The 24,961-nt window shown below is 36.5% G+C and overlaps 1 protein-coding gene across 5 annotated transcripts in view; it reads left to right on the top strand.

The window, feature by feature from the left end:
* SEC23A (SEC23 homolog A, COPII coat complex component) overlaps window positions 1-24,961 on the top strand; it is a 66,563-nt gene that overhangs the window by 23,088 nt on the left and 18,514 nt on the right. For all 5 annotated transcript variants that reach the window (XM_043556029.1, XM_043556031.1, XM_043556030.1 and 2 more), the window contains 7 exons: window positions 714-837; window positions 3,558-3,638; window positions 5,015-5,104; window positions 6,292-6,398; window positions 13,286-13,439; window positions 21,486-21,563; window positions 24,255-24,416. In XM_043556029.1, coding sequence (XP_043411964.1) covers window positions 714-837; window positions 3,558-3,638; window positions 5,015-5,104; window positions 6,292-6,398; window positions 13,286-13,439; window positions 21,486-21,563; window positions 24,255-24,416 — 796 coding nt within the window. The remainder of the gene's footprint in view (window positions 1-713; window positions 838-3,557; window positions 3,639-5,014; window positions 5,105-6,291; window positions 6,399-13,285; window positions 13,440-21,485; window positions 21,564-24,254; window positions 24,417-24,961) is intronic.

Here is a 24,961-nt window from a genome sequence, read left to right as displayed (position 1 = left end):
TTGCATTCCCACCAGCAGTATATGAGGGTAACTGTTTCTACAGCCTCACCAACAGAATATGTCATCAGGCTGTGATTTTTGCTGATTAGAGAAAAAATGGTACCTCAGAACTGTTTTTATTTGATAGTTAATGTTTTTTAAAACTTAAAAAAATGAGAACAGGTACATGCTTACTGAAAAAATTTGTACAGTACTTGTACATAGTGCTTAAAGTGAAAATCGTTCCACAGCATCCTCCTATTCTTCTTCACTAAGTTTCATGATCCTTTTATGTCTGATGTGATTGATACACACAGACAGTATATGCATATATATACATATACAGGTATATATTTGTTTTCAAGAATGAGAATGTGTGCTGGAGAACTGGGTGGCTGGGATGGAAGAGACACATTTGCTACTGTGTGCCATTTTGTATCTTTTGAATTTTTGTAGTATGTGGATGTGTTATCTATTTATAAAAAATAATGTTAATAAATTACTGAGAACAAATGCAAGTGTTAGGGGCACTCAGATGCTCTCAGGATTGAGATTATTTGTAGGGTGAAGATATTCTCATATATTTGAGTTTTTAAAATTAATGGTAGTAGAGTACATTTAGAAAGTATCTTTAAAATTTGTTGGTAGTATTGAGAGGTAATTTACTTTTCTGGTTTTAACACATAGGCCCAGTACTTGTGTCACATATATTATTTTTTGTTCTTTCTGTGCAGAGGATACATGGTAATGGGTGACTCTTTCAACACTTCCTTATTCAAGCAGACTTTTCAAAGAGTTTTTACCAAAGATATGCATGGACAGTTTAAAATGGGCTTTGGTGGTACATTAGAAATAAAGGTAAGCATCAAAACTTGACATGTGTGGTATGTTATTAAAAGAAATTTGTAGTCTTGACCATAATATTTAAATATCATTAATCAAATTCAATATAGACTTTAAAAGTAGAGATTTTGTTTACCAGAAAAATGTATCATCATTAAATGTACATGAAATTTTACTTGAGCATTTACAAATAATTATTGGAAAAGGAGATACTATATAGGTAAAATTTCCTTTAACTGCTTTTTCTTTATATGGGATTTAACTTTTTAAGTGTGTTTTTTTCTTTTTTAGTGCTGTATTTGCTTCTGTGAGTGCTAGATTTATTTTATTTTGGGAATCAGTAACTGAAGAGAAATCTATTCCATTTGGATAATCAGTAATTGTTTTTTTTGATTAGTAGGTTGTTGATATTATTTACTTCTTTTTTTTTTTTTTTTTTTTAAGAGAAAGAGAGTGCGTGCGCATGTGTGTACATGTGGGCAGGGGAGGGGCAGAGACAGAGACTCCTAAGCAGGTTCCATGCCCAGTACAGAGCCTGATGCAGGGCTCGATCCCACAACCGTGGAATCATGACCTGACCCTAAGTCAAGAGTCAGGTGCTCAACCAACTGAGCCACCCAGGTTCCCTGATATTGTTCACTTCAAATTTTGATTTAAAAAACCCAAAAGTTTAGTGTTATAAAAGCGTATTACAAAATCATTGACTTTGAACTTCCATTAAATATTTCTTCGTAATCTTTTTATTTTATTGAATGCTTGCTATGTGTATAGCATTAGGCAGGGGAATTATGAGGATCTCAAGGGATATATAAGGCACAGTGCTTCTTAAGAAGAAACTTAAGTCTTGTGGAAGCTGGCTAGCTGTCAGTGGAGCATGTAACTCTTGATCTCAGGGTTGTGAGTTCAAGCCCCACATTGGGTGGGAAGCCTACTTTAAAAAAAAAAGAAACTGGGGCACCTGGGTGGCTCGGTCGGTTAAGCATCCGACTTTGGCTCAGGTCATGATCTCGCGGTCCGTGAGTTCGAGCCCCACGTCGGGCTCTGTGCTGACCGCTCAGAGCCTGGAGCTTATTTCAGATTCTGTGTCTCCCCCTCTCTCTGCCCCTCCCCTGTTCATGCTCTGTCTCTCTCTGTCTCAAAAATAGATAAACGTTAAAAAAAAATTAAAAAAAAAAGAAACTTAGTTTTGATAGATAAAATTAACATTTGTGATAGAATGAAATAACAGTAGATTATAAAAGTCCTATAAAGGTTTAGGGAAGAAAAATGAATGTATGCAGGACACAATTTATTCTTGGTGATAAATGGTTTTATAGTGAGTTACAGTGGTTTTGAAAGATGGCAGAATTTAAGTTCGTTGAGGAAAACACATTTTAGTAGGATCCCATGTGAGGAAAGGTAAAGAAGTGAGAATCAGCGTGATATATTTGGGGAAACTTCCCAGTGAGAGTGGATGGTTTGTATTGCAGTGTAAGGGAAACAGTTTTAATTATGTGGTCAGTTGTATTTTGGTGATGCATGTGTAGCCAGAAGAAGCAATTGTAAGTTAATAAAGAATAGTGTTTCAGGTAAAATTTGTCTGACAATGGTATTCAGTTTGTCAGGAAGAAGAATCTCGAGTAGGAAAAGTGAATTAGGTTTTCTAGTTTTCTTAGATGGAAACTAACAGTGGCTTAAATTTTGATGTCAGAGATTGGAAAGAAACCAATCTTGGTGACAAATTTTCTACAGGAGGAAAAACAGAAGATAGTGTTTAAAGTTTAGAATTAGGATGTATGAATTTTGGGTATGGTATTATTTTGAATTGAGGGTGAGATTACCAAATGGAGACCTCCTATGGGCAGCTGTAAATAGAGTATTGAAGTTAGGTCAGGGCTAGATTGTAAATTTGGGAGTTATAAACCTAGAAGTGTCCACTGATTTCATTATTGTTATTTTTTTAAGTGTATTTATTTATTTTGATAGAGAGAAAGAGAGAGTGAGTGTATGTACATGCACGTGAGCAGAGGAGGGGCAGAGAGAGAGAGAGAGAGAGAGAAACCTAAGCAGGCTCTGCACCGTCAGTGCAGAGCCTGATGTGGGGCTTGATCCCACGAACCATGAGATCATGACCTGAGCCAAAATCAAGAGTCATGCACTCGACCAACTGAGCCACCAAGGCACCCCTGATTTATTATTATTATTATTTTTTAATTTTTGTTTTTAACCTTTATTTTTGAGACAGAGAGAGACAGAGCATGAACGGGGGAGGGTCAGAGAGAGGGAGACACAGAATCTCAAACAGGCTCCAGGCTCTGAGCTGTCAGCACAGAGCCTGACGTGGAGCTCGAACTCACGGACTGTGAGATCACGACCTGAGCCGAAGTCGGACACTCAACCGACTGAGCCACCCAGGCGCCCCTATTATTTTTAACATTAGTTTGTTTTCATTAACCTCTGGGTTATAAATGTGGAAGGGTGTCTTTATTCTTTTTTTTTTTTTTTTTTTAAAGAGCCAGAGAGAGTGTGAGCATGGGGAGAGGGGCAGAGGGAGGGAGGTAGAGAGAGAGAGAGAGAGAGAGAGAGAGAGAGAGATACTGAGAATCTTAAGTAGGCTCCATACTTAGTGTGGGTCCTGACATGGGGCTTGATCCCAGCCGCCCCAGATGTCTTTATTCTTATGTACTTAAAGTTGAATGTATATTTGAACTTATCTTTGAGGACACTAAAGTGTTCACTGTATGCTTATTTTGCAGACCTCAAGGGAAATAAAGATTTCAGGAGCTATTGGACCCTGTGTGTCTCTCAATTCTAAAGGACCTTGTGTGTCTGAAAATGTAAGTCACCTTTAATTTACTCTAAAAAGAAAATCTAGTTAATTTGAAGGACAGACCAACAATAGACTTAGAATGACAGCCTATAGTAATCCTTTCAAAATTATTGTGTGGGCTAAGTTTTTCAGTAGAATGTGGTTCTGTTTCCATTAGTATACATCTGTTTGTGGTTGCTCTTTATGCATACCCTTTTTACCATCTACCCCTAAATTAAAACCTTCGTGCTGTCACCAGTCTTTTGTTTTTTTATGCCTAAGTTATTCCTTCCCCCAGTGTGCCTAAAAAACCCAACAACTGTGATTTGGAAATTTGGAGACTTCTGAAAGTCAAATCTGAAATTTTTTTTGTTAGTAGGATTTCCAACAAAGTAACCAAATTAGCCAGATTTTAGTTTCAATTCCTTTCTTTTTTGTTACCCATCTAGTGGATGTATAGTACACTTTAAAATGGTAGAATTATGTACCTGTAGAGAGGATGATGGAGCAAATAAGGTGAGTAATCATCTGTAAAGTGTCAGAGTTTAAAAATTAATTTTAAGCAGTTTCCATGGTAAAAATTCTTATCTAAGAAGTTTTTTTGGGAATCAGAGTGTTTGATTTATGGAATTCTGATCTAGAGAACCTGTATTCTATATATGCATATGTTATGTGTTAAGTCAGTATCTCTTTATATCAGTGAAACAGTTGGATAGAAAGATAGTTGTAATTACTTCATTAAATAGTTTATACTGTTAAAGCCTACAATATTAAGAACTTGTATCAATATTTAGAAAGAATTTCAATTGTTTTATAATTTTGTTGTGTAAAAATTACTTGATTTTATTTCATGATAAGTTTATATGACTTTAAAAATCTTAGACTTTTAACATTCATTAAATTAGTTAGACACCTGAAATTTAGTTTTTCTTACTGGAGTTTTTTCTCCCCCTTTTACCTTAATATATATTATAGTAATAAATTGGGAGCACCTGGCTGGCTCAGTCGGTGGAGCATGTGAATCTTGATCTTGTGGTTGTGAGTTTGAGCCCCACCTTGGGTATAGAGATCTCTTAAAAATAAAATCTTTTTTTTTTTTTTTTTTTTTTTTTAATTTTTTTTTCAATGTTTATTTATTTTTGGGACAGAGAGAGACAGAGCATGAACGGGGGAGGGGCAGAGAGAGAGGGAGACACAGAATCGGAAACAGGCTCCAGGCTCTGAGCCATCAGCCCAGAACCTGACGCGGGGCTCGAACTCACGGACCGCGAGATCGTGACCTGGCTGAAGTCGGACGCTTAACCGACTGCGCCACCCAGGCGCCCCTTAAAAATAAAATCTTAAAAAATTGTGTTCTCTAGCTTTCAAACATACTATGTTTTTTTTTTTTTTTTTTTTTTACAGGAGATAGGAACAGGTGGCACTTGTCAATGGAAGATATGTGGACTCAGTCCCACTACAACCTTAGCCATATATTTTGAGGTTGTCAATCAGGTATGACTTTTTATCTTGAAGTACTCAATTTAGGCCATAAATATTTCATATTTTTTCTAATAGTAATTATGACCTAGAGCTTATTCTGTTTTGGAATTTTTGTTTGTCATTTTCTGTTTTTCAAGACTAAACTCTTTGGTGAGAGGATAAACTATAATAGAAAGAGATGTTAGGGAAACCTGCAAATTCCCAGCATTGGACAACCCAACTTTTAGTCTCAGTTTTCTTGTTGTGGTTGTTGTTGTTTTAATATAAAATTGAAGACTAAATAAATCTTAAATTCTGTTCTAGCTATGCATTTTTATAATTAGGCATCTAGCTCCTCCTGGTTGTCACACGGTATATAATGATACATGAAATCTCTACAAGAAAGTTTAATATGTCAAAATTCATAAAAAAGGATTGGAAGGTAAAGATTCCAGTACTTGAAAAGATTTTTTTTTCTGCTGCAGGAAGAAGTTATCATATTAAAGAACGATATAATGTACAAATTACTGACTTACATATTAATAGTTTTTAGGCATAAAATGAACCACAAAGTATTAATAGCCTTCCTAAGACATGTACAGGCATTTTTTTTCTTTAAGCGTCAAAATAGGTGAAAAAGAGTTGTTCTTACCAAAAAAAAAAAAAAAAAAAATCAAAAAAGCAAGAATGCTAATTGTGAAAGGTCATGAAGAAAGTTTCTCTTATTGACCACTTGCTATTTCTTTCTGAGGACCATTATTATATACTACTGTTGGGCTTTTCTCATTAATAGTTTTCTGTTGGTCACCTCTTCATCAGGTGATTATTTTCCTAAAAGTTGTGTTTTCATTTTTCGTAGCGAGGGGAGGAGAACTTGCTTCAATTTCTCTTTATCCAATTACTATTAGGCAAAATTGCCTTACTTATGCCTTTCTGTATCTCATCATTTCTTTATACTTCTCCCTTCATTTTGTTTCATGTCCCTCTGAATTACATATTACTTGCAATTGATATCATAGCTGGAGTCATGTCTCTATCCTTCATCATTTTCCCCCTTTCCCAGGTCCATTTCTCTTATGTGGAAAATCATAGCTGTTTGGTATGCACTGGCAACAGGCATCCCTCTGGTCGATTTTAGAATCAATTTCATTAATGCTAGAGTAACTATATGCTAAGACTGTAATAGATTTTGCTTAGTTTTTACTCTTATTTATATATAGCATAATGCTCCAATTCCTCAAGGAGGGCGTGGTGCCATCCAGTTTGTGACTCAGTATCAGCATTCAAGTGGACAGAGACGCATCCGAGTGACCACCATTGCTAGGAAGTAAGTTGTATTTTTTAGAGATTTAATTTACGTATCAAAACTATCCTGGGTCATGCTTCCAAACTGGGTTTCTGTTTTGAGTGACATTCATAATTATAAAATGAATATTTATGACTAATAGCATTTTATTTCTTTTTAATTTAGCTTATTTGCCAGAATATTCATTGTTAGGATCTGTAAAGCAATTTAAAAAACTACTCCTAAGACATATTCTTCAAAATAATTCCTTTATTGGGGCACCTGGGTGGTTAAGCATCTGACTTTGGCTCAGGTCATGATCTCACAGTTTGTGGGGTAGAGCCCTGCGTTGGGCTCTGTGCTGACAGCTTGGAGCCTGGAGCCTGCTTTGGATTCTGTGTCTCCCTCTCTCTCTACCCCTTGCCTGCTACACTCTGTCTCTCTCTGTCTCTGTCTCTGTCTCTCTCTCCAAAATAAATAAACATTAAAAAAAAATTTCCTGGGGCGCCTGGGTGGCGCAGTCGGTTAAGCGTCCGACTTCAGCCAGGTCACGATCTCGCGGTCTGTGAGTTCGAGCCCCGCGTCAGGCTCTGGGCTGATGGCTCAGAGCCTGGAGCCTGTTTCCGATTCTGTGTCTCCCTCTCTCTCTGCCCCTCCCCCGTTCATGCTCTGTCTCTCTCTGTCCCAAAAAAAATAAACGTTGAAAAAAAAAAAAAAATTAAAAAAAAAAAATTTCCTTTATTTACCATATTTCTCTGAGAGGAGGAGAAATGCTAATAAACATCCTATTATAGGCAATAATAATATGTATATACATACCTCATATAACACAATAATTAATAGCATTACTTTTCAATTGATGATAAAGTTCTTAGCTACTATTATCATTGTATGTTTTTTCAACTCTTATTATAATGTCATTTAATTCATTTACCAAATTTTCATTCAGCGTCTTCTTTGTGGCATAGGTAATTTTGGGGCAGGGTATGGAATGCAAAGGACTTGAACATACTTGGTCTGCTATATGATATGGAAGAGTCCAGTCCTCAACCTCTCTGTAGTGAGGGGACAGTGTTTTTTTCCTTCCAATTTTTTGGAGACTGATACTTGTAAATACACTAAAAATGCATTACTAGAAAATGAAATTTAAAAAATTCACAATGCAGGTCCCTATTTTTCTTATTAGACTTATTAGACAAAAAATTATTTTGTTAAATTGCTTAAAAATTAGTAAACATATAGTCTCAGTTTCTGTTCTTACCACATGGTGAACTGATACTAGGTTTGGATACCACACTTTGAGTAGCACTGGTTGAGACCACAAAAGGTTAAGTCTCTTCACAGTTAATATTATAGGGTAGTATTTTGTGTAACAAAGCCATGTCCTACATTTATTAATGTAGTTAAGTTTCCAAAAGGCAGTGATTAGGCATGACAGATGCCTTTTCTTGTTCGTATCTATATGATGTATTCTCTGAATAAGACATATATTTGGTGACGTGTTCTTGCACAGCATTTGCAGAGAACAGGTTGAACTGAACCTATAGCCCCTCTGTTTTCTTACAAATAAATTATTTCTCAGCTCCTTTGATAACCCCTCTGTATATATTTGTGACATGTAAAACAAAGGGAAGATCATTTTGGAATAAAATTAGGAAAGGATTCTTAGATGAGGTGTGTCTAGAAGCAAACCAGTTTTTGGTCTATTTCTGTTTGTCTTGAACTTGATTGTCTGGGTAGGGAAAGTGTTGATCAGTATAAACTTACCTGATTTAAGCATGGGCTAGAAAATGAACACAGAGACATCTGAAGCTCTCATTTTATTGAACTGTATTTATACTCTAGCTTCATTCCTGAAAATCATGAGATTGTTTTGGTGAGTGATGGACATTAGCTTTATGTTTGAACTGAGTATTGGTTGTATGGTCTGTTACTTATCACAGGATTATACGTAGATTTATTTATTGTCCTCCTCTGTTACCTTGCTTTGACTTAAAATCCTGCATCAGTGTCAGGGGAATATATTATTCATTTGAGGTAAATATCCCAGCTGACTAAGCATTCACTTAGATTTGTTAATACTTCATATCAGGAACTTGGAAGTTTGATTCTTGGCAAACATGTCAATTTATTTATGCCCTTCAACACACACACACATACACACGTGCAACTTAAATTGGACATTCAGAACATTTACTTAAGGAAAGAACTGGACATACCAAGTTGAGGGATATTTTACAAAGTTACTGGCTTAGAATTGTCAAAAATGTCTTGGAAGGCAAGAAAAGCATTAGTAACCAGTCCAGATTAAAGGAGACTAAAGAGATGTTACAACTAAAGCCAATATGTGATTCTGGATAAAATCCTGTGTCAGGAAAATATTTGCTATAGAGGATGCCATTGAGACAATTGGAGACATTTCAATATGGTTTATGTATAGGATGATAATATTAAATCCATGTGTAATTTCATGAATTGATAATTAAGGCTATATAAGACTATAAGATACTCTTGTTCTTAAGAGATATATACTGAAGTGTTCACGGGAGAGGGTCATAATATCTCTAACTTAATCTCAAAAAGTTTGGCAAATGAAAAAGTATGTTTATGTATAAAGGAAGAGAGAATGATGGGGCAAATATGTTAAAATGCTATCAATTGATAAATCTAGATGATGGATATATAGGAATTTATTCTACTCATAGCTTTTATGTGTAAAATATTTTTAAAATGAAAAGTTTTAAAAAGTTAGATAACAACCCAGTGAAGAAATGGGCAGGCGACCCAGGCAGGAGCCTGAATGGCTCAATCGGTTGAGTGTCAAACTCCTGGTTTCCGCTCAGGTCATGATCTCATGGTTCTTAGGTTCAAGCCCTGTGTCAGGCTGTGTGCTGGCAGCATGGGGCCTGATAGGGATTCTCTCTGTCCTTTGTGCCCCTCCTCCTGCTCACACTTTATCTCTTTCATTTCTCTCTCTCAAAATAAATAAACTTAAAAAGGGGGGAGGGTGGGCAGAGGAGTTCCTGGGTGACTCAGTTGGTTGAACATCTCTGACTCTTGATTTTGGCTCAGGTCACGATCCTAGGGTCATGGGATCCACGACTGATCCACACTGAGTGTAGAGGCTGCTTAAGATTCTTTCTCCTTCTCTGCCTCTCTCCTCCACTCGTGCTCTCGCTCTCTTTCTGGAAAAAAAAAAAAAGGCAAAAGATATGAATAGACATTTTTCCAAAGAAGACATGCCAATGACCAATAGAGACATGAAAAGATGCTCAACATCATTCATTATCAGGAAATACAAATCAAAACTATAATGAGATATCACTTTACACCTGTCAGATGGCTAAAATTAACACAGGAAACAACAGATGTTGGTGAGGATGTGGAGAAAGGGGAACCCTCTTACACTGTTTGTGGAAATGCAAACTGGTGCAGACCCTGTGGAAAACAGTATGGAGGTTCCTCAAAAAGTTAAAAATAGAACTACCCTACAGTTGAGAAATTGCTCTACGAGGTATTTACCATGAGGATACAAAAATACTGATTCGAAGGGATACGTGCACCCCGATGTTTATAGCAGCAGTATATACAATAGTCAAATTATGGAAAGAACCCAAATGTCTATTGACTGACAAATGGATACAGATGTGGTGTGTATACATACAGTGGGATATTAGCCATCAAAAAGAATGAAATCTTTCCATTTGCAACAACATGGATGGAGTTAGAATGTATTATGCTAAGTGAAATAAATCAGAGAAAGACAAATACCATATGATTTCACTCATGTGAATTTAAGGAACAAAACAGATGAACATAGAGGGGGGAAAAAGAAAGACAAATCATAAAACACTCTTAACTATAGAGAACAAACTGAGGGTTGGTGGAAGGGAGATGGGTGGGGGATGGGCTAAGCAGGTGATAGGCATTAAGGCAGGCACTTGTTGAGATAAGCACTGGGTGTTATATGTAAGTGATGAATCACTAAATCCTACTCCTGAAACTAATATGACACTATATGTTAACTAACTGGAATTTAAATAAAAACGTGAAACAAACAAGAATAGGTAGTCTTTTAAGAGAAAGGGAGTTTCTTGGAGAAATTTCATGGGTTTACATATTTTTAAGTTTTTATTTTATTATTAATTTTGAGAAGAGACAGAGACAGCATGAGTGGGGGAGGTCAGAGAGAGGGAGAGAGAGAATCCCAAGCAGGCTCTGCGCTGGTAGCACAGAGCCCGGTGTAGGGCCTGAACCCATGAAACTGTGAGATCATGACCTGAGCTGAAACCAAGAGTCGTACACTTAACCACTGAGCCATCCAGGTGCCCCTATATATTTTCAGTTTGCACAGAATTTATGAGGCCATTGTAGAGCTATATATCATGTATGTTTTTGTGGTAGTTATGTCATTATGTCTCACCCAAACACCCATCTTTTCAAATTAACTTATCCTATTTTCAATAATCAGCACTTATTTTTTCTTTATTTATTAGTAATATGATTTTAGGGGCCTAGGCGAGTGTACTTGTTTAAGTGAGCCATGTGAAAGTAAAGAACTCAGGTTCCTGAGATACAGTCAAAAGTTACCCTATTTTTCATATAGAAAACAACTTTGACCTGGAAAGTTTGGTTTAAAACTACTTGTAAGAACTACAGTGAGGAGGGGATATTGGAAATAAAGATAGATTTTACAATGTGAACAAACTCTTTAAACTTTATTTTAAGAGCATAATTTTTAATTTATAGCTAAATAAGATTTAATTCATGAATTTGCATGCGCTTATTTGTCAATGTAGTTAAAATGTCACCTTTATGTTTCAGATTGCAGCAAGAGAATATCATGGTCATCTTAGTTGGAAAAATGCTGATTTAGATAATTTTGGTTTTAGTTCTTTAAATTAAAATTTTTTAATTTTTTAAATTAAAATTTTTTAAAATTAATTTTTTAAATTAAAATTTAAAAAATAATGTAAACCATTAGTATAACCACCAAGTTTAAATTACTTTAAAAATAATTTCAAAATTGCTGGTTCTTATTTTTTTACTGATTCTCATTCTTTTTTGCCTCTTGCTATTTCTCTAGACTGAGATACTTAACAGTTACCAGTCATCTGGAAAATATTAAAAAATTATTTGTCTACTTGAAAAAAATTAAAAATAGAGAAAGAAGGAAGAATTTTGAATATGTTACTGCCTAAATCTTGGGGGGATGACTTCTTGCATCTTTGAGTCATGAAAAGTGGTCTAGCTTTTCAAAAATCTTTAAATTTTTCTAGACTTGCTTAAAGTAAGGTACTTTGGAATTAGAATCAGCTGAAGTATTACAAAACTCTGTGAAACATTAGACAAAAACTGTTGCTGGGTCTCCCCAGGATTAGTTTGACTGGATTGTATTTATAGAACATGTGAATTTAATAGATTACTGCTATTTTATGTGTAATAGCAAATTAATCCCTTAAACTAAAATTTTTACTAACATTTAGCATGGAAGGAAAAGAATACATAGAAACTATAATTGTATTATTTTTTCCATTAATTGAATTAAATACCAATGAGAAAATAATTTTTGATAATTTTTAGTTTACTAAAACTAATTAGTTTGACTGGATTGTATTTATAGAACATGTGAATTTAATAGATTACTGCTATTTTATGTGTAATAGCAAATTAATCCCTTAAACTAAAATTTTTACTAACATTTAGCATGGAAGGAAAAGAATACATAGAAACTATAATTGTATTATTTTTTCCATTAATTGAATTAAATACCAATGAGAAAATAATTTTTGATAATTTTTAGTTTACAGTTTAGTAAATGAGTTACTTATTTTTGTTATATTTCCATGTTTCTGCCTTTAAAAAATTGAAGAAATAAATTTTCTTTTTTTTTCCTTTTTAAAAATTTATTTTATTTTATTTTTTTATTTTTAAATTTTTTTACATTTATTTATTTTTGAGAGACAGAGCACAAGTGGGGAGGGGCAGAGAGAGAAGGAGATAGAATCTGAAGCAGGCTCCAGGCTCCGAGCTGTCAGCACAGAGCTCGATGTGGGGCTCGAACTCACAAACCGTGAGATCATGACCTGAGCCAAAGTTGGGTGCTCAGTCAACTGAGCCACTCAGTCTCCCCCTCTTTTTTTTTTTTTTTTTTAAATAAGATAGAGAAAGCAAGTGGGAGAGGGGCAGAGAGAGAGGGAGAGAGAGAGAGAATCCCAAATGGTCTCTGTACTGCCAGTGCAGAGCCCAATGCAGGCCTTAAACCCACAAACCAGGAGATCATGACCCGAGCCAAAGTCGGAGGCTTAACTTATTGAGCCATCCAGATGCCCTTGAAGAAATACAATTTAAAGTCTGATATAGAGACTTGAATATCTATGTGCACATGTGCACATTCACACACATACCTGTGCTATTTTCTTAGTTGTAAAAATCTTAATGTCTTAAGGAGTGTGTTTGGAGATTTGTCTTTATAATTACTTTAGAGGACTTGGGGTGCCTGGGTGACTACGTCAATTGGGCATCCCTTCGGCTCAGGTCATGATCTCGCAGTCTGTGAGTTCGAGCCCCATGTCGGGCTCTGCACTGACAGCTCAGAGCCTGGAGCCTACTTCAGATTCTGTCTCCCTCTCCTTCTACCTCTCCTCCACTCACACTCTGTTTCTCTCTCTCAAAAATAAAATAAAAACATAAATAAAATAATTACTTTAGAGGACTTTATTAGGTTTGGATATATTTTTCTGAAAAATAATGCTATACTGAAACTGCTGTTAGTGATTTTTAAAATGTTAATTTTCCAGATGATGTTGGAATTTTGAAATATTGGAGTAATTTTCTGCATCATTTTAATTTAAATCTGTGTCATAGTCAACTATGATATTGTGAATATAATAATGCAGCGCATTTCTATGCTTTCTTCTTGGCTTTAGCTGGGCGGATGCTCAAACTCAAATCCAAAACATTGCTGCATCTTTTGACCAGGAGGCAGCTGCCATTCTTATGGCCCGGCTGGCAATCTACAGGGCGGAAACAGAGGAAGGACCAGATGTACTTAGATGGCTAGACAGACAGCTCATTCGACTGGTAAGATGGAAACATGGTGCTTTATTCAATCTGTATGTTTTTGTTTGTCATAAGTACTTGTTGCTGATAATCTCTTTCAACATACTTAACACTTTAACTGCAAGACTGTATGAGGGATACCTATTCAACTTGCTGAGAAAGGCAGCTTGAATGAATAGTAAGTATCTTTATGTCTCCAACTGAGCTAAAATACCTTTTTCTTTAAAATGAAAGAGTGACAATTATGTAACCTATTCTTTTTCTTTTTTTTTTTTTTTTTTTTTTTTTTTTTTTTTTTTTTGGTGGGGGGTGCTGGTATCACATTTGTTCCAAATTTGATCCTAAATTATTGTGACTGTTTTTTAGTGCTTATTTGCATATTTTTTCTTCATTGCTATGGTTTTAGTTTTCTGTGTTTATTTAAGAGAAGTTAATTGGGATATAAAAATTATACACTTTAACATACAAAAATATGGGTAAGTTTTGATTATCTGGATCTATGTTACTAAAGTATGTGTTAGTAAAGTTATTGATAATGATGGTATATTTGGGTTTTTGACACGGCAGGAACCCATTATTTACAGTATGACCTAGAATGCTTAATTAAGTTCTGGGGTTTTTTTAAGTTTTTTTAAAAAACATATTTAATTTTGGGAGAGAAAGCATAAGCAGGGGAGGGGCAGACAGAGAGGGGTACACAGGATCTGTAGCGGGCTCTGTGCTAACAGCAGCGAGCCCAACATAGGGCTTGAGCTCACAGACCATGAAATTATGACTGAAGGTGGACGTGCAACTGACTGAACCATCCAGGTGGTCCAATTAAGTTGTATTTTTTTTTTTTTTTTTTTTTGAGACAGAGAGGGATAGAGAGCAAGCAGGGGAAGCGCAGAGAGAGAGGGTGAGAGAATCCCAAGCAGGCTCTGTGCTGTCAGCACAAAGCCTAATGTGAGCCTTGATCCCATGAACCATGAGATCATGACCTGAGCTGAGATCAACAGTCAGATGCTTAACTGCCTGAGCCACCTGGGCACCCCAATTAAGTTCTGTTCTTAATACCCCGTTTTTACTCAGCAAACTCTGGCCTATCATTTTAGTCAAACACCCTGTTGAGAACTCTCTCTGCTAAGCTATCAGGTTTCTTTTTTCTTTTTTAACATTTATTATTGAGAGACAGAGAGAGACAAAGCATGAGCAGGGGAGGGGCAGAGAGAGAGGGAGACTCAGAATCTGAAGCAGGTTCCAGGCTCTGAGCTGTCAGCACAGAGCCTGACGCAGGGCTCGAACTCACAAACCGCAAGATCATGACCTGAGCCGAAGTTGGACGCTTAACTGACTGAGCCACCCAGGCGCCCCTAAGCTATCAGATTTCTGTTTCTAGCAGGAGTTTTTTGTGCTCTTTGTTTAGATTTTTGTGTAGTTTTTAACACATTCTTGAGTGAATTAGTCTTTGTTTAATAAGATCAGAGGGGCGCCTGGGTGGCTCAGTCAATTAAGCGTCTGACTTTGGCTCAGGTCATGATCTCGTGGTCCATGAGTTCGAGTCCTGCATCAGGTTCTGTGCTGACAGCTTGGAGCCTAGAGTCTGCTTCAGATTCTGTCTCCCTCTCGCTCTGCCCCCTCCCCCTCTTGTGCTCTGTCTGTCTCTCTCTCTCTCTCTCAAAAATAAAAAAAATTAAAAAAATAAAATAAAATTCGTCGTTAAGTAGCGTCATCCAAAACTTTTTTTTTTTCATTTTAACTTCAAGAGTGTTTTTATACTAGCACCTCTCTGTGAAGAAAACAGTGTTACAACATCAGCATGTCTTTTTAAAAGAGGTAAAACCTGGGGCGCCTGGGTGGCTCAGTCGGTTAAGCGTCCGACTTAGCTCAGGTCACGATCTCGCAGTCTGCGAGTTCGAGCCCCGCGTCGGGCTCTGGGCTGATGGTTCAGAGCCTGGAGCCTGCTTCCGATTTTCTGTGTCTCTCTCTCTCTCTGCCCCTCCCCCGTTCATGCTGTGTCTCTCTCTGTCTCAAAAATAAATAAATGTTAAAAAAAAAATAAAAAAAAAAAATAAAAGAGGTAAAACCTCTCATAGAGTCAACCATCAATTGGACACCATCAGTACAAATACCAACACAGTTCCTCTAAGGTGAACCATTGTTTCTAGATAGGAAGATAAAATATTAAATATATTTTGACTTTTGCTAGTTTAGGACAGCAGAAACATTTTCTTGAATTTCACTATCATTTAGCAGTTAGACATGGCATTAGTGAAATCAGTTGACTCATCAAACTGAATAGAGAAGCTGTTATATTTTTAAGTGGGCTTCATACCCGATGTTGGGCTTTAACTCACGACCCTGAGGTTGGGAGTCTCATGCTCTACCTCCTGAGCCAGATAGGCAACCCCTTTCCTGAGCCTTTTCAATGAAGGTGACTTTGTTTTAATAAACACTTTATTGTTTTGAGAAGAAGGTATTTGAAGTAATCAGCACCTTTATTTGCTAAATGGCTGTGATTTGTTGGAAAATGCTTTTGCATTTTACTAGAACTATTTCTGAATTTGTAGGTTATCAAATATGACATAAAATTTAATAGTACAACTTGGTTATCAGTCCACATAAAACCCACTGATAAGTAGCTTTCATTGTAAATATAGACCTTTTCTGTGTCCTTTGCTGCACGAGTCTAGTGAAATGACTCAGAAGATTATAATTCTTTAGAATTCTTTGTGGGCTTATGTCTAGAATCTTTTTCTTCTATCTTATACCTGAACTTCAAAATTTGCTGCATTGTTTGACATACTTGTAAAACAGAAATACTATTAAAATATAAAACAAAATGGCCTTGTAAAGAACTAAATGAGACAGTTAAACAAAAAGTACAAAATTACAAAAACCTAAAATTATAATTCATGTCTGCACATTCTGCAGTTTTATAGCATTACAATGGCAGTGCAGGGCTTTTGGGGATAGAGAATAGATGAGTCATGGCATGCTGAAAATTTTACTCTTTTGTCACACCAGTATAGCTTGTCTCTTCCATTTTTAAAAAAAAATTTTTTTAACATTTATTTGTTTTTTAAGAGAGAGAGACAGAGTGCAGGCAGGGGAAGGGAAGAGACAGAATCCGAAGCAGGCTGCAGACTCTGAGCTGTCGGCAACAGAGCCCGATGCGGGGCTTGAATTCGTGAACCGTGAGATCATGACCTGAGCCAAAGTCAGACGCTCAACCAACTGAGGCACTCAGGTGCCCCATATCTTCTCTTTTTTAAAAACATATTTATTTTGAGAGAGAGAGCATGCATGTAAGCAGGGGAGGGGCAGAGAGAGAGGGAGAGAGAGAATTCCAAGGAGACTCCATGTGAAGTTTGATGCAAGGTTTCATCTCAATCATGAGAGCATGACTAGAGCCGAAATCAAGAGTCAGACGCTTAAATGATTGAGCCACCTAGGCACCCCTAGCTTGTCTCTTCCTATAATTCAGTTGGCAAATGTGTGTAAGAGAAAATTGGTAGAGGTAATTTGGGAAGGAGAGGCTGGCATTATCAGACTATCACCCTGCTTTCTGGGCAAAATAGCTTTCACCAGTTATTGGTGGCCTCCCTTGTCTTACATCAAAAGCTGGAAATGGAGTTCTCCAAGTGAGCATAGTCCTACTGCATAGTGCCACACAGGACTGTAAGATGGCTAGAAGAAATTGCTAATAGGATTTAGAAAACTGTCCATCATCGTGGCTGGCATTTTATGGTATGCAGAGTTCAAACACCAATTTTTGACAAAATCACAGTCTCTTATGAACCCCTAGTGACTAAGAGACCCTCATATGTGGTAAATGTGGTAAGAAGGTGATCTTTACATTTTTCTTTGATTGAATATTAGCATAGAGAGAGGGAGACACAGAATCTGAAACAGGCTCCAGGCTCCGAGCTGTCAGCATAGAGCCTGACGCGGGGCTCAAACTCACAGACCGCAAGATCATGACCGGACGCTCAACCGACTGAGCCTGACTCAACCGACTGAGTTGAAGTGAAGCTTCAGGTGATGACCAATGAACCTTAGTTATGGAAGCTAAACACTTTTGTACTGATTTCGCACTGCTGAAATTTTAGCTGTAGCAATTATAACAAATAGAGAAGGGGTTAGTAATACCTTTTAGGTACTATACTTTTGTAAATTTTTGCTAATGAAAAAAAATCTATGAAATTATATTAAACTTTTTGCCTTAATTTGGCATAGTGAATATAATTTTCTTTTTTTCTTGATGACTCTAATTTTTGTTAAACATAAACATCTTTTGGGGCACCTGGTTGGCTCTATCAGTTAAGTGTTTGACTTAATTTCTGCTCAGGTCATTGCTCTCATGGTAGTGACATCTGAGGCTCTGAGCTAGGCACGGAGCTTGTTTAAGATTCTCTCCCTATGTCCTGTCTCTTTCCTGCATGCAAGCCTGTGTGCATGCATTCTCTCTCAAAAAAATTAAAAAAACCCAAAAAACAAAACAAACATCTTAAAAAAAATTTTTTTTTAATGTTTATTTTTGAGAGAGACAGAGCGTGGGGGGGGGGGAGGGGCAGAGAGAGAGGGAGACACAGAATCCAAAGCAGGCTTCAGGCTCCAAGCTATCAGCACAAAGCCCTACATGGAGCTTGAACCTGTGAACCGTGAGGTCATGACCTGAGCCAAAGTTGGATGCTTAATTGACTGAGCCACCCAGGTGCCCCGAAACCCAACATCTTTTTTAAAAAAGACTGTTTGTAGATAATGGGGCAATGTATGGCCAGATCGGTGCTGTACCACAATTGCTTCTGACACTTTTACTGTAAGTCTTTGCTTCCCTTTGTCAGCATCACTTAAGACATTGGTATCAACATATGATTTGTTGCATCCATCCTCAGTCTCTTTTTGAGTCCATCTTATTTATGCCCAGCTTCATGGATTTGTTTCTTACCTTTTTTGTTGTTGTTCCTTACATTTTTGACTCCTGACCTTTTCTACTGAGTGACATCCTTTTACAACTTAAACTTGATATTTGACTTTTTTTTTTTTCCATTTTAGACTTTTGGTTTACCACTAACAAGTGTTTTGTTAGTTATTTTGAAAATAATTGTATTTTCCCTGTTCAGTTCATCTGATTAGATTTGGCCTAGGAAATGTCTCTTGTTTAAGACTCTTGGGACTTTCCTACTAAATGCTACCCCAGCCAAATTTTTTCTTAACATTAGTGTGACGAGGCACTTTAGATGTGTTTATTAAAAAAAATTTTTTTTTAATGTTTATTTATTTTTGAGACAGAGGGAGACAGAGCATGAATGGGGGAGGGTCAGAGAGAGGGAGACACAGAATCCGAAACAGGCTCCAGGCTCTCAGCTGTCAGCACAGAGCCTGACGCGGGACTCGAACTCACCATGAGATCATGCCCTGAGCCGAAGTCGGCCGCTTAACCGACTGAGCCACCCAGGCGCCCCTAGATGTGTTGTTTTTAAAGATGACCACATTTCTGGGGTGCCTGGGTGGCCCAGTCAGTTGAGTGTCCGACTTCAGCTCAGGTCGTGATCTCACGGTCTGTGGGTTTGAGCCCCGCGTCAGGCTCTGCGCTGATAGCTCAGAGCCTAGAGCCTGCTTCGGATTCTGTGTCTCCCTCTCTTTGCCCCTCCTCCATTCATGCTCTGTCTCTCTCTGTGTCAAAAATAAATAAACATTAAAAAATAAAAAAAAAAAAAAGATGACCACATTTGTCAGTACCATTTTCTTTTTATTTTTTCTTAATTTTTTTTTAAACGTTTATTTATTTTTGAGACAGAGAGACAGAGCATGAACGGGGGAGGGTCAGAGAGAGAAGGAGACACAGAATCCGAAACAGGCTCCAGGCTCGAGCTGTCAGCACGGAGCCCGACGTGGGGCTCAAACACACGAACTGGGCGATCACGACCTGAGCTGAAGTCGGACGCTTAACCGACTGAGCCACCCAGGTGCCCCACCATTTTCTTATAGAGGTTAGACTTTGACCATTAGGGTCCTTTTATTTGTATGCCTCAAGAAAATTATATTACTGTTGCTTTATCTGCCTGGTTTTATTAACTCTTGAATAAGTCAGACCATGAATCTTTGATACACTTCCTTTATGCTTCAATCTTTTTTTTTTTTCCCATCTATATTTGTATTTTGGTTAGGTTGTATAGGACTGCTCCTCATGATTCCAGTAATTAATGCTAGGGCACTTGATAAATGTTCAAAAAATTTTTAAGAAGTGGGGCACCTGGGTGGCTCTGTCGGTTGAGCGTCCGGTCATGATCTTGCGGTCTGTGAGTTTGAGCCCCGCGTCAGGCTCTGTGCTGACAGCTCGGAGCCTGGAGCCTGTTTCAGATTCTGTGTCTCCCTCTCTCTCTGCCCCTCCCCTACTCATGCCCTGTCTCTCTCTCTGTGAAAAATAAATAAACATTAAAAAAATTAAAAAAAAATTTTTTAAGAAGTAATGCAAAGTTTAGAAATGTGTATATGTATGTGTGTATATATATATATATATATATATATATATATAATGCAAGTTTTGTATTGTTATCTGTAGTATAACCCATACAACTTTAACCTATACATATATACTTATACCCGATACATACTTTATTTAGGTTGTATATATAGTTTATACTTTAGGCTATATTTATCAGGAAATAGGTTAATATGCATTTAACCTGGAGGCAGAAGGACTTTTAACATGAAATGAAAAGCAGGAGCATTAAATAAGAATATTAAGAGATATATTAAAATGAAACAAAATCTGTGTAGTAAAAATACCATTAGCAGAATTTAATGCCATCTTTTATGTATGATTTGTATGTAGGACATATTCTTTACATTTGGCAGAATGTGGAAATATTCATGTATATGTGCTCTTATAAATCAATAAGATTTGGGCAAAAAGAGCAAAGGTCATGAGCAAGGAATTAGCAAAAGAGGGAATACAAGTGACCAGTAAACATATGAAAAAATTATCAATCTTATTTATAATCAAAGTTAGAAAATAGAAAAAGACAACAATATTTGTCAAACTGGTAAGAATTAGAAAAACACAGTAACGCTTAAGAATTGGTTAGTATTCAGGGAAACAGCATCATAGCTTGTAGGTTTGAATTGTACAACTTTTATAAACATTTGTATAACCTTATATGTAGAAGGTAGCTGGTGACATATATCAAAAACTTAAAAACTTCTTTTTACCTAGAAATTCTACCACTAAGAATTTATCCTAAAGATATAACAGGATAAATATATATGCTAATAGTGAGGGATTAGATAAGATTGTTATGGTGTATATTTTAATGTAGTGGAATGCTAGTCAGCTTTTAAAAATGAAATAATAGATTATATTTAGTGATATGAAAAATGTTTCAATGGAATAATAGATTATATTTAAGATATACAAAATGTTAATAATGCAAGGAAAATTTTGGACATAAGTCTCAAACATGCCCTACTCTGAAAATTAGCCTTGTGGATGGATATCACTGGTTACCCAAGTATAACAACAATGGGCTCCTGGCTGGCTCATTTGGTAGAGCATGTGACTCTTGATCTCGGGTTATGAGTTCGAGCTCCATGTTGGGCATAGAGCTTACTTAAAAGAAAAAAAAAGATTTCTTAGGGCAGCTGGGGTAGCTCAGTCAGTAAGCATCTGACTTTGGCTCAGATCATAATTTCATGGTTTGTGAGTTCAAGTCCCACATCAGGTGAGCTTGAGCCCTGCTTTTGGTGAGCCCCACTTACCTGTCTCTCCCTCTCTCACTCTCTCTCACTTGTGCCCTCTCTCTCAAAAAAAAAAAAAAAAAAAAAAAAAAATCCAAACATTTGAAGATGACTGGTTACTTCATTGGAGCAATATGTTGTTTGCTTCTCAAATTCAGATGTATTTCTTTAGTTGTAATTATTCTCTTGGTAAGTCTATAATTATGTAATATTCAAATTTTATCCTATATCAATGATCTGCCTTCTAAAGAGTAATAGCTTTTTAAAAATAGAAAACATATAGGCAAGAGGGTTGTTTAGCTGTGTGCCAGGGAAAATATTGCTAACACATTTTATTTTATTTAGTGTCAGAAATTTGGAGAATATCACAAAGATGATCCAAGCTCCTTCAGATTTTCAGAAACTTTCTCCCTTTACCCTCAGGTGAGTAGATAAAAGGTCCATGTTCTTTTCTTAGTGTTGACAGTAGCATTGGGTCTCATTTTTCCTGTTGTATTTTATTACTCATCTTATAGGACCTGTTGTATTGGGTTATTCTTTTGGTAATGTTGTAAGTTTGAGATAGCTGAGAAATCACTATTGTGCTTGAGTAGTCAGTGAAAAGTATATAGTATTTTTTTTTTTTACACCCACCCCTAAATGTATAGTATTTTTATGATGGCCTTGAAAATATTCATCTCTTTGTGGTGAGTAGAAATTTACACTGGAGTCCTAGTGTGGAGTAGAATCAGATGTCAGGCAGATTAACTTTCAACTTTCCATCTAATATAAAGGATCTAATTACAGTAGTACCAAAAGGAAGTAACTTTACTGGTCAGCTAGTCTTACAGAACAATCTGATATACCAGGTAAATAGAAAGAGCTGATTTTATGTATCTTAGGGAAGTTTTTCCACTTGGGTAGTTGAATCTACCTGTCTTATTTTGATCAATATTTTAAAAAGTCTAGGTTGCTTATTTATATGATGAATAGCATAGATAACATTTATTCACCTGAGTTCTGTGTGAAGGGAACTTTAGGAGAATAAAGATGGCTGACATGGATCCTCCTTTCAAGGATCTTTCAGTTTGAAGGGTGTCATTTGAAATACACCTAATGCAGAACAGAAAGAAAGAAATGCTATGAGAGATATGCAAAACTTAAAGGAAATTTAGAGGAATCCTTCCAAGTGAATGTTGTGATACACCTTTATAGAAGAAGGAGCATTTTAGCTCAGTCTGGAATAATGATTACATTGAGATGTGGAAATTTAAATTTTGCCCATGAAAACTTTGCTTAAACCTTCAGCTTTCTTTTCTGAACTACTCTTATTAATATTTTTTTTGAACATTTTTTATTGATCTCTGGTGTAGAAACTTGTTGTTTATGCAGGGAGACTTCCCTAAACCTCTGGTTGCAGGTTTGGAGAGCTAGCAAAAGGCAGAGTCTATTTGTTTTAAAGCAGACAGAACCGTTTCTGATTTGGGAATCCTTAGGCCTATTAGTAGCAGAAACTAATAGGAAAGAGAATGAAGGCATTAGCCTAATAAGTATTTGACTGAAAGCCATACACTTTCCTTTTTCTTCTCTCCTAACTCCAAACCTTCTCTTTAGGCTTTTGATAGTTGATAGATCTCCCAAGAGATCTGGACATCCCATTTTTTCCCCTCTATTGGAAATAGCAGAGGGCCCAGAAATAATTTTTTTGGGGGGGTTTCAAAGCCTGATGGTCTTCCAAAAGGTGGCATAGCTTACATTTAAAGAAGGTCTTTATTTCTAAAATATTTACCCCCAAATTTACCAATTACACATTTCTGTTAGTAAGGAATGGCTAAAGTGGTGAGGGATGAGAGAGCCTCTCAGTGAGTTCTGATCACTGAAAACAGAAAAGGAGTGAGAATGTCACTGAGCTGCCTTTGCTGGGAGAGAAGCGTGGACTGAGTCCCAGGCAGGAGCAACACACAAGCACTTGGGCCCTGAGGGCTGAAGGAAGTTGGGAGGAAACTCCAAGACAAATGAGAGTTCTTTGGAGAGCTGATTCTGTTGATTGTATCTGAGACTCTATTTCAGGCCTAACTCTTCCCCTTTTGAGCTCTTTAATATGAGGAGTGGGTAGAAGGAAAGTGAAAGGAGAAAGAAGTAATGAAAAAAAGTCTAGAGAATGTTTCTTAGGGATGAGGAATAACTTAAAAATGTGAATATATGTAAGTCCTTTTTTTTTTTTTTTTTTTGTCATCGCTGACCCTTCCCAGTACAACTTTTGGGAGCCTTACAAAAAGTAGAAAATCTGTTAATCTACTTTTACTCTTGGAGTCTTTTGATGGTGGTAAGGAACAGTAATAAAAAAGTTCAGAGTTGTGGCCAAAGACATGAGGAATAAAAACAAAGGATGCTGATAATGCACCATGTAGTATAACTTAGACCAGAGCAAGGAGTTTTTTGTTCCTATTTTTGTTTTCCTTTTGAGTCACCTCTTTTACTTTAATTTTTTTTATTGTTCTGTATATACATACACACACACACACACCTACACACATATTTTTAATTAACTTATTTTTTGAGAGGGAGAGAGTGCACATGTGAGCTGGGGAGAGGGGCAGAGGGAGAGAAAGAGAGAATCCCAAGCAGGCTCCATGCTGCGTGTAGGACACCATGACCCTGAAAGTATGACCTGAGCCAAAATCAAGAGTTGGACACTCAATGGGGCGCCTGGGTGGCTCAGTCGGTTAAGTGTCTTACTTCTGCTCAGGTCATGATCTCTAGGTTCGTCAGTTTGAGCCCTGCGTTGGGCTCTGTGCTGACAGCTCAGAGCCTGGAGCCTGTTTCGGATTCTGTGTCTCCCTCTCTCTCTGCCCAGAGCTTGTGCTCTGTTTCTCTCTCTCTAAATATATATATCAAAAATAAAATGTAAAAAAAAAATAAAATAAAAAAAGTTGGACATTCAACCGAGTGTCTTGTTGAATTATATTTTTAAATAACTGATAAAGATCATAGTAAGATTCTGAGGAGTACAGTTTAGAATGTTCTTATTATAACTTGTTTTATTGTGTTAATAGTTATAATCAGATGCTTTTGTAATAGTAAACTGTTGCAATAAAATCAGTAAAACCTATCTCACATGTTTTTTTCTTGTAGTTTATGTTTCATTTAAGAAGATCTCCTTTCTTGCAAGTTTTTAACAATAGTCCTGATGAGAGTTCATATTATCGTCATCATTTTATGCGTCAAGATTTGACTCAGTCTCTAATCATGATTCAGCCTATTCTGTATGCATATTCTTTTAGTGGACCACCAGAGGTAAGAGAAACAGAAAACAAAAATTGGTTGTTGCTGTGATGTGTCATCAAAAAGTGAAAACAATTAAGTTTTTCTTGGAATATAGTTACTACATATAAGAATTTAGTTTAAGAAGTTATGTTACATTATTCATATATTTGCAGATATTTATGAGTGCTTATTATATGCTAGATTGCACTAGGAAATCATTTAAAAAAAATAGAAAAATTGAGGTGGAAGAAACTTTTAAGATCAATTTATGCAGTTATTTGGTTGATCAAATTCTGTAGGGTTTATGATTGTTCTCATATCTTTAACAGTGCCCAGAGGTAATGATTCTAGAACCTGTAGCTTATTCCAGGGTTTAGTGTCTGACAGGACATTCTGTCTGAACAAAGCTTCTTGCTTAAAATGTCATTTTCTTGTAGCCTCTCTTGAACATGAGATACAGTTGATTATAAAGATGTATGCTTAGGTGATGATAAAGTTATCCGTGATAAAGCTATGCCATTCCTAGCAAACTGTCCCACTTATTTTAACCTATTATCAAATAAACAGTTTTTTCT

Source organism: Prionailurus bengalensis, chromosome B3 (assembly GCF_016509475.1).
Source record: "Prionailurus bengalensis isolate Pbe53 chromosome B3, Fcat_Pben_1.1_paternal_pri, whole genome shotgun sequence".
Classification (NCBI taxonomy): domain Eukaryota; kingdom Metazoa; phylum Chordata; class Mammalia; order Carnivora; family Felidae; genus Prionailurus; species Prionailurus bengalensis.
The sequence above is the reverse complement of the archived record's forward strand: the minus strand, read 5'-3'. Positions and strand labels throughout refer to the sequence as shown.